This window comes from Canis lupus, chromosome 12 (assembly GCF_011100685.1).
Source record: "Canis lupus familiaris isolate Mischka breed German Shepherd chromosome 12, alternate assembly UU_Cfam_GSD_1.0, whole genome shotgun sequence".
Taxonomy (NCBI): Eukaryota; Metazoa; Chordata; class Mammalia; order Carnivora; family Canidae; genus Canis; species Canis lupus.
The window spans coordinates 18071108-18081681 of record NC_049233.1 but is presented as its reverse complement, the minus strand read 5'-3'; the positions used below and the strand labels follow the sequence as shown (position 1 = coordinate 18081681).

Genomic DNA, 10574 nt, shown 5'->3' with positions numbered 1-10574 from the left:
CTGCCAGCATCTTGATCTTATACTTTTCAGCTTCCAGGAATGCAAGAAATAAATTTCTGTAGCTTATAAACAATACATACAAACACACATAAAATAAAATAAATCAAAATAAAATAAAACATATAAATACTATTGCTCTCAAAAGAGGAAATAATCACTTTTTATTTATTTATTATTTATTTATTTTTTATTTTCTTTTTCACTTTTTAAAAAGTATTCAGGGAAGATGTCACATACGCTGAATGAGACTTGGTTTGAAGCAAGTTCCATGAAGGCAGAAGCATCTGTTTTGTTTCTCCATCTTCCTAGAGGACAGAAGATTATGTGACATATAGTAAAAGCCCAATAAAGATTAAAGAAATGACTGGATGAATATCTGGATAGAACAAAAAAGCAAAACTGGGGACACAATATTTAGGAATTCCCAATCTATGGAGCAAGAAAAGGAAAGGTACAAAGTAAAGAACTTTCAAAGAAGTGAAGGAGGAACAAATATAAATCATACAAAGGATGAGATTGTTTCCAGGAAGACTTGCTGATAAACAGTATCAAACATTAAGAATTGCCAGAAGGTGTGCATGGGTGTCTCAGTCCACTGAGTGGCACACTTCTGATTTTAGCTCAGGTCATGATCTCAGGGTTGTGAGGTCAACTCTGTGTGGGGCTCTGTGCTGGATGTGGAACCTGTTTAGAAGTCTTGCTCTCCTTTTCCCTCTGCCCTTTCCCCTCCAAAAAAAGAAAAAGAAAAAGGAAAGAAAGAATTACCAGAAGATGGGCCCTTGTTTGATAAAGTGAGCATAACAGGTTTCTAATTTTGAGAAGATTCCAAACATGCTTAATCGTTTCATCCTCTGAGAACTAGATTACAGGATAAATAATAACACAAGTTTAAAAAGAGTGCTCAGGGTAAATGCTTTTCTATGCTTCTATTTCTCTAAGTCTTGTGTCTGCTTCACTTGAATTTTAGTGAACAAAAACCCAGTACTAACAGTCTCAAGTCTCTGTGCCTAATGACCACTTGAGTTTTGGGTTTAAACAGTCATTAATAGGGGCTTTCATTAAAAATAGCACAAATAGAGTTTCCATTCACATGTATTGAATCTTTTGCTAAATGTTTTACTTGAATTAACTCTATTAATCTTTTATAAAAGCTCTTTGAGGTTGTCCATTCATTGATTTTTTTTTTTTTTTAATTTTATTTAGGGATCCCTGGGTGGCGCAGCGGTTTGGCGCCTGCCCTTGGCCCAGGGCGCGATCCTGGAGGCCCGGGATCGAATCCCACATCGGGCTCCCGGTGCATGGAGCCTGCTTCTCCCTCTGCCTGTGTCTCTGCCTCTCTCTCTCTCTCTGTATGACTATCATAAATAAATAAAAAATATATTTAAAAAAAAATTTATTTATTTAATCATGAAAGACAGAGAGAGAGAGAGAGAGAGGCAGAGGAACAGGCAGAAGGAGAAGCAGGCTCCATGCAGGGAGCCCGATGTGGGACTCTATCCCAGGTCTCCAGGATCAGGCCCTGGGCCGAAGGAGGCGCTAAACCACTGAGCCACCCAGGCTGCCCATCTTGGCAAATTTTAGTGGTCAATAACTATTCGTTAAATAAATGTTGCATAGTGATACATTAAAGTGGTCTTCTTCCTATCAGCTGAGGCTGAATTTTCAGGGATTTTTTTTCTTTTCCAGAAAAAAAGTTCCTCACATTTGACTTAAATCCAGTTTCTGTTTGAACTTTATTATTTGAAACATTTTTTGGTAAAGAATAATGAATCTTAGGCAAGTAAATTAATCTCTTTTGATTTCACTTTTCTCATCTATAACATGAGGGGGTGTGATTATCTTTAAGCAGCCTCACATTCTTTACTCATCTATGACAGATTCTACAACCCTGGGTTTCAGTTTTCTGATGGTTAGTAGATTGAATGAATCAGGTTTCTTGGAGTAATATGTGGCCCTTTATAGCAGTTTTAGCAATCCAGGATCTTGTTAGAAGTACAATTGTTAGACTCCATTCTAGACCTACTAAATCAGAAATACTGGAGGTGGGGCCTTGCAATTTGTTTTTAACAAGCCCTCTAGGGGATTGTGATGTACCTAAAGTTTAAGAACCATTGTCCTAGAAAATCTCTTGACTTGGTGGTAGGAGAGGATCAATTAGCTGTTCTCTGCTTACAGCATCGGCCTTCTGGGTATTGTGCAAAACTTCCAGCTTTTCCTCCTATATGTGAAATGACAGATGTGGGCAATATGCAAATTGGATTAAATACACTTTCAGTTTCATCAGCAGAATTAAAAAACAGTAGACATTAGAATTGTGAAATCAGATAATTTATTTATTTATTTTTGTTTGTTTTTTTAAATCAGATAATTTATTATAGGAAATTCCTAAGTCTTTAAAATTTTAAGTCATACTTAAAAATCTATTGTATACAGTATTTCCCATATTCATTAGTGAATCCAGAATATTTTGATCAAGTTACATTTAAATAATTACACAGATATTAATCTAAATAAACAATTCCACCTCCCTGGTTCTCAACTGTAAACAAAAGTGATCTCAATGGAAACGTATAGCTATAAAATCCCAATGTTTCAGACATTCAGTAATTTATTTTTTCAGTAATTTAATATTAAAAATATTAGAATATTTAACATCATGTAACATAAAATAGAGGAATATATTGCTATAACATTTCCACCCTGATGTTTTAGCAATACAAGCACATTTCCTCTACAAGTCTCTTAAAGTTTGTGTTTTCAGGAGAATCTATTTAAGGTAACAGAAGCAGATTTTACTTTTATGGGAAAAATTTAATAATAATTCTTGTGACTGTGTTCTTTGAGCATGACACAATTCAACCAAGCATACAAATGTTCTCACTATTGATAAGCCTCAGTAGTTAAAACCACTTCCCAGGAGAATATAAAAATAAAAGGATTCTCTCTTTTCTTATTTGGAAACACCTGACTTTAAAAAGATCTGGTGACATTTATTTTTTTTTCCTAAGAAATTCCACCATGAAGATTCATCTCTTTTTCTTTATTCTGCTCTTTTGGGTCACAATTTTACCAGGTAACATGAAATGTTTATGGACTTATTTGTGCTAATGAATTTGAGGAGACATAAGTTGTTTCTTGTTAAAAGTATAGTAATAACATAGGGATTAAAACATTTTTATATGAACTGCAATGTGGTACTCTGGCTTGGACCCCAGAAGAGGAAAAAAAAAATGTTTTTAAAAGACAATAGTGGGAAAACTGGTGAAATGTGAATAAAATTTACAATTTAGTTGATAGTATTTTATCAATGTTCATTTTTTAGTTTTGATAATGTAAGCATGGTTATGTGAGATGTTACCATAATGAGAGTTTCGCCTCTATTACCTTTGCAACTCTTCTATAAATCTAAACTGACTTCAAAATAAAAAGTTTAAAACAATTAGATAAATACATTAGTCTTGTCAGCTTTATCCTGGAGCAATTTGTTAGAATTTTTTCTTACTGGAAGAAACATATTCTGTATGATAAACAACAGATAAGGGATAGATGGTTCAGTGCCAGAGAAAGATCTATTTAGCTTTTCCTTCCTTTCGTTCTATACCAGTATAATACTTCCAGTGAGCAGAAGCCTTTCTTACTCTTCTGCTCTAGGTGTACAGACAAATCATGTCCTTTGTTAGCTTTTATGTATACAGTCCTGGTCACTACCTTTCTGTCTTTGAGTGCTATAGATCACATGGATGTTGAGTATAACACCTTGTACGCAAGCTGTTTTTCATGAGTTTTTTTTTTCTACCCTCAAAGGCTACCTTTTCACAACAATTATGTAACAAGATTCTCTCCTCCTGAGTTAATGTGTAAGTATGACTTGTAAGGAAATATAATAATACATTTTGGAAAAGAAGAGATCATTGAGTCTACTACCTTCTTTTTTAAAGAAATTAAGATGAAAGGATTAGCTCAAGTTTACCTAATTGGCACTAAAATTAGATTCAAATTTTACTACTTTCAGAAAATATTCTTTTTAGTTCCTGGCTGATTTCTTTAGCCCCAATAGACATCATAATAGAGGCCTAGGAGAGTAAATTAGCTTATTCTTTCATTATAAATATTATATAATCATATTGATGATCTAAAAATATATACACTATTAACTGATAAATATCATTTAAAAGTTGCAAGTGGGTAAAATTCTAAATAGAGACCAAGCATCACTAAAGTAACAAAAAATTACAATCCATTGTTCATCTAACTAAGAGAATATAACTTCCTTTCTCTCTGTTCAAAAATTCCCTCCACTCAAAAATTCAAAAAGATCTCTGGATTTTTTTCCCAGCTCTTTCTAGAAAGGGCCAAAAAGAAATTCTATACAGATTCATACAGCTTTTAACATGTGATAAATCTTTTTCTTCTTTTAATTTCAACAATAGCTAGCATGAATAGATAATTATGTCAGGCTTTTTTTCTGTTTTAGTAACTTATTTTTTCTTTGTAAGAGCTATATCAGGTGTATCTACCAATAGTGAAAGCTATTTGTACATCAACAAACTGGAAAAATCATGTGTCCTGTAGACTTAGAGATTAAAAACCAGTTGGGGATACAGTAACATAGATTACAACATCAGTGTTATTAACTTTTTGTATATTTTTTCTTTTATTTTCAAAGGAAAGCCATTGTCCTTGTTAATCACATATCAACCAAACTTTTAGAACCACCATTACTGACAAAAAAAAATCTCAAAGTAAAAAAATACATATATGTCAAGTTACATATTTTTTCTACAATTTTAGAAAAGTTGTGATAGGAAATATAGACATTGTAAAAAATAATAAACCAATAAGGATGTTGTCTTTCAACTTACAGTTCATCATATGGTGGTTGATTTAAATTGCATAAAATGTTATATGTATGACTCTTTTGAGTTCTTCAGTTGTTTTTTGCATCTCACCTGCAAAGTATAGAAGTCCTTACTCAAAATTGAGGTAGTAAACCTCATTCTTTTTTCCAACTTGGACGCTTACAGATGAAGAGATGTCCAGATATAAGCCACTAAACTGTCTACACAGGAAAATTTCCACTGAAGTCACTTCACTTTCCTCTTCATTTTGAGAGGTTATAAATGCACCAAATGTCTAGAACTGGGATGTTGTTTCACTCTCATGTATTGTTTTAGTTTATCTGCCACACTGAAAAAAATTGTTATTGCCAATAATCACTTCTCTTCAAATCTGACATGTACTTTGAATGTGGGATAGTATAGCTTTTTTTTTTTTAAGATTTTTTTATTTATTCATTTGAGAGAGAGCAAGTAAGCAAGATCATGAGCAGTGAGGAAGGTCAGAGGGAGAGGGAAAAACAGACTCCTTGCTGAAAAGGGAGCCCAATGCAGAACTTGATCCCAGGACTTCAGAATCATGACCTGAGCAGATGTCCAACTGACTGAGCCACCCAGGTGCCCCTAGGATAATATAATTTTGTGTTGAAAGAATAGTCATTATTCCCGACCCCTGCCCCCCCATTTTCCAAGAAGCTTAATGGTAGCCTAAAGAACAAAATAGCAGGTGAGTGAAAATAAAAAGAAATTATAGGTTGAAAAATATTCTAGGAAATATCTTGCCCATTTCTAACTTATATGTTAGGTAAAACCTTATGTATTGTTTAAAGAAATTCCCTAGCATATGAACACGTTGATAGATGAAATCTGAATGATACATATGAAGTGATTTTATGAAAGCAGTGTAAAGAGACTTACTTTCCTGAAAGTGATCAGAAGAGACTTCAGAGAGAAGACAGTATTTGAACAATATATCTGAAGATGGAGATAATATGTTTGGCTTATCACGGCATCACTAGAAAAGTAATTTTAATCACTTAAAGCAGTGTTTTCAATTAGAGGCAACTTTCCCCCCAAAGGGACATTGTTCAATGTCTGGAGACCTTTTAAATTGTCACAACTGGTACTATTGGCATCTAGTGAGTGGAGGCCAAGGATGTTGCTAAACATTCTTAAATCAACAGGATAGTATCCCACGGCAAAGAATTATTCAACTCAATAGTGTTTAGGGTGAGAAACCCTGCACTTAGGGATTGGTTTAGAGCTTAACAGGGAATATATATTATAGTTAAATGAGTGGGTAGGGGCTTACAAAGATGAATATTAGTGATTCAAAGACACAGGCCTGAGGAATACACATATGTAGGGCTCAAAGTGAGAAAAAGAAGATAATATTTTTAGAAAGGTGAAAAAGCCAAAGAATGAATAAGAGAAGGAGTGAGGCCAGTTTAGGGTGGAGTACTGAACAACACGGTGATAAGTGTGACAGCCCTCTTGTCTAAAGTGAGTATAATTCAGGTTTCTGTCACTGGCAATTCATACATGGGTTTGAAAACAGTAACTCCTCAGAAACTGTACAATAAATGATGACATTTAGAAGTTAACATTTACTCTGCACAAAGTAACTTTTTTTTCTGCTGTTAATTGTGTCATATTTTTCATTGCTTCAATTATAGTAAGAAGAGAGATAATTTTAATAGAAGAGCTAGTTTTATATCAGCTATTTATACTAATAATATAGATAATGTAGCTCTGAGTCTAGGTATTCACTAAGAAGTATCACAAGTCATCATCAACTCTTGGAAACATAGACTACATGTCTAGGTAGAAAGGCCTGGTCTTTAAAGGTACTGACTGGAACACCAAACCTAATTAATGGTTGAATTAGTGGCAAAATTTATTTGCTTTCATACTATGAACATAAAAAATATTTGTCTGCCTTTTGGTCAGTCATTGGCAATATTTAGAATTCTCCCTCACCAGTTCCCCTCAATCTCACTATAGGTGTAAGATGATTTCTTATCAAAAGTGATATGTCTAAAAAAATACTTGAAAACATAGGTTTTCTGAAAACACATGGGTCAACATATATGGTGAAATATAAAATTAAAGTATTTTTGGTTTAGAATGAATCTTACAATCTATTAGACCAACATCTTCCAATTCCCCAAGTATCTCCAGCTACTTTAATTTTAACCTTAAGTGAAAGTCAATCTACAAGCTACAAGATAAAACATGTAGTTCAGAGCACTGGCAATGTTAGAAATCATGTAATGCCCAATAATGGCTGGCCTCACCTTCTAATCATTCCCATTTTTTTAACCAATGCTGTCTTCAGACATGTGTCTAAGGTAGATCATTTCTTTGGTGAAGTAAATCCCAAAATACCCTGGAGAGTTGTACGAATACAGACAAATTGCTTAACATTGCTTCTCACTCAACATTTTGGCAAAGTAAAATCAAGCTCCAGTAGAAGTCTGTTGAAGAACCAAGAAAGTAAAACATTTTGTCTAAATAATGTTTGTGAGAACAGAAAAGGGGAGCTCAAATTCAATTGGATAATTGTGGAGAGAAGGTCAATTATGAGCACTTTTTAAACTGTTGATTTGGGGAACTATACTTGAGTTACTACACAGTGACTTGTAAGGAAGCAAGCTGGCACATCTAACTTAGGTCCAAGACACTTTCTGATTTTCAGGATTTTCTCTTGCACCAAGGGATGGTACCTTCACCTAAACTTTCCTCACTAAGATTTTCCAGTCATTAATTAAAAGGGAGATATTTTTTTTTGGCCTACACAATAATTTTCTACTTCTTGTACTTTCTCCCTTTAAAATATAGGTGTGTTACAGCTAAATTGTTAATTTCAGTCATTCTTTCCTTCTTACAGCCACAAAGAAATATCCCCAATATGGTAGCTTGGATTTGAGGAGACAGTGCAGAAAGGGTAATGGCCGATGTAGACTTGAGTGCCATGAAAGTGAAATTAGAATTGCTTTCTGCATGCGACCTGCAACTCATTGCTGCTTGCAGAAGTAAAGCTGACAGAAGACAAGAAAGAGATACATGCTCCAAGAAGAAAGAACCAGTGTTACTAAGTCTTCTCAGAATATTCTTCAAGGCCTGTGTATCTCAATTAAATAAAATTTAATATTGAGCCATTCAGATGTGGTTCTATGTCACACATGTATCTGGTGCCTTTATATTGCATTTTCTCTTGATCTCTTGGTGCCAGAAGTAAGCAGAATTTATTTTATGCAAGTTCCTCAAGAACTCTTCAAAGTTCTATGTGCTATGTGTTGGTTGACATAAGTAATACCATAAGAAACCCTAGGTCAAAGAAATGGGAGAAATGTATTTCTGCAAGCCTCCAATAGAAATGTGCTTTAATTTTATCTTTAAACATTGTTCTATAGATTTCCATGAAACAATATAAATCCATAGGGCTTGTGAGACTAGATATTGAGAGTGCAGATCCTGCTCATGAGAGAAAGAGAAGAAAAGAATCAGTATAAGAACAGAAGAGCTAAGGTAATCACAATGAGGTCCAATTTCTGTCCTTATTATTTTCTAAGGATTTGTCTATTTGAGAAAGAGAGAGAACACAAGTGGAGAAGCAGAGGGAGGAGAGAGAGTCTCAAGCAGACTGCACTGAGCATGGAGCTGAATGAGGGGCTCTGTCTCATGACCCTGAATCATGATATGAGCTGGAACCAAGAGTCAGACTCTCTTTTTTTTTTTTTTTTCACCACCCAGGCACCCCTTCTGATTATTTATTATTTAGTGGAGAAAAAAAAATGTGTATCAGAAAAAAAAGAGTGAGTAAAAATGAAAGAGAAGAGTGACGTGAAGGTATTACATTTTTTGATGAAGAAAGACAGAAACTATGGCTAACAACTGAGTTGGGCTCCTCAGTCCCGAGATGATCCTGTCTGAGGAAACACCCAGTGACAGAAAGGAGTAACCTGCATTTTCAGCTCCACTCTGCCTGAGTTCCTCTTGCTACTTCCTCTGAAGGGCCACAGTATTTTCCCCTACAACATTCTTAGCAATGCATATGTATTATACAGTTGCTATTCAAAAATGCATATTCTACTTCTTTTATGAGTTTAGGAATACAGCTTAGTTATTGGTATTAATTTGGAATTATTTTTTTTTATAAAAAACATCATCAGTAGCATAGCAAAGACATAAAACAGTAACTTCCCTTCCCCCAAAATAAAATTGAACATATTTTTTGATCATTTAACTAAGTAAAATGAAATTTATTTTGTGGATATATGTGACCCAGTCTTGGACTCAGAGGAGATGAGAAGTCAGAGTTTCCAGGCCTCACCCTCTGGATATATTTATTCTTCCTTCCTTCCTTCTTTCCATCATCCTTACTTCTTTTCTTTCTTTTTACTTTTTACTTTTCTTTCTTTTTATTTTAGGTATAGTTGACACACAGTATTATATTAGTTTCAGGTGTGAAACTAATTGTGATTTGACAATTCTATACATTACAAAGTGCTTACGGTAGTGTAGTTGCCATTTGCCATCTCTTGATGTTTTTATTACAGGCAAACTTCTAAACGCAAATATGAGATATAGGGGTTCGTGTTCATACTAAGCATTATGTATTATGGTGACATGCACAGAGAAAGGAAGAATTTTTCTCTATTTAGATAAAGTTTTTTGATATATTTCCATCATAAGGGGCTATTTACTTTTTTTTGTTTTATTTCAATAAAAATATGAGTTCCCATTATGAAGCAATTACTTTCTAAGCACACATTGGAGACTCACATGCATTATCTTTCACATATTTTAATAATGTAAAATAGACTTTGAGTTATCAATGTGTTCCTTGCAGTAATATTTATATTGCAAGTATAATAAATAAAAAGTATTCAAAAATATTTTATAGTATTTATTTAAACAGAATTTTTCTACCTGAAAACTAATGACTTTTTGACCCAGACAATTCTTTGTTGTGGCAGCTATCCTATGCACGTATCTGCAGCAATAAGATGTTTCTTATTATCCCTTACCCACCAGATGCCAAAGCACCTCTTCCCCTAATTGTGACAATCAAAAATGTCTATCTACATTTTCCAATATCCCCTTTAGAAGCAAAAATCACTCCTGATTTAGAAACACTAGCTTATAAATAAGCATCCATTCTCACAGAAATTTAAAAATTAAAAAAAAATGGAAACAAAAAAATCAATAATGTTTTCAGTCAGCACATTTTCTGTGTCTTATGAAAACTATTTGAAATGTTCATATTTTATTACATATGAGATAGAGATGATATATTGGTGATCCTGAAAAAAATATTAGCCCAACTTTTGAATAATAAATATATTAGCCATATTGAGAAGAAATGAAATGTTTGATTTTATCTTACCCAACCAGACTATCATTGTATCAAGACCTATAATGTAGAATTGAGAAGCTTAATATAATATTAATATGGAACAAATAAGAATTGTGTTTTTTATTGGCTACCAAGAAGCAATAGATGATAAGAGGTTTTCTGAGAGATACCCAAGACATCTCTGCATTTGAACTAATGTGTACTGGTAGACCCTCCAATCCTCAGTGCTTAAAAGAGAAAACCAAAACCATCTACATTTCTGAACTTGTCTCTCCTTGTATGGCTCAGTGTATATTCAATCTTCCAGCCTTCCTTCAGCCCAAGGAATTCATATGACAAACTTGAAGGAGAATATAAACCTATGGGCATCAACTATG

At 33.8% G+C, this 10574-nt stretch overlaps 1 protein-coding gene across 2 annotated transcripts in view; it reads left to right on the top strand.

Annotated features, from left to right (window-relative positions):
- The first annotated feature begins 2879 nt into the window (after positions 1-2879).
- The window catches only part of DEFB110 (defensin beta 110), a 29098-nt gene continuing 21403 nt past the window's right edge, over positions 2880-10574 (top strand). The window contains exons 1-2 of one of the 2 annotated variants that reach the window (XM_038554297.1): positions 2903-3073; positions 7726-8017. In XM_038554297.1, coding sequence (XP_038410225.1) covers positions 3019-3073; positions 7726-7874 — 204 coding nt within the window. In that variant the 5' untranslated portion in view covers positions 2903-3018 and the 3' untranslated portion in view covers positions 7875-8017. Of the gene's footprint in view, positions 3074-7725; positions 8018-10574 lie in introns of those variants that run through there. The other variant, XR_005367813.1, reaches the window with a different exon arrangement.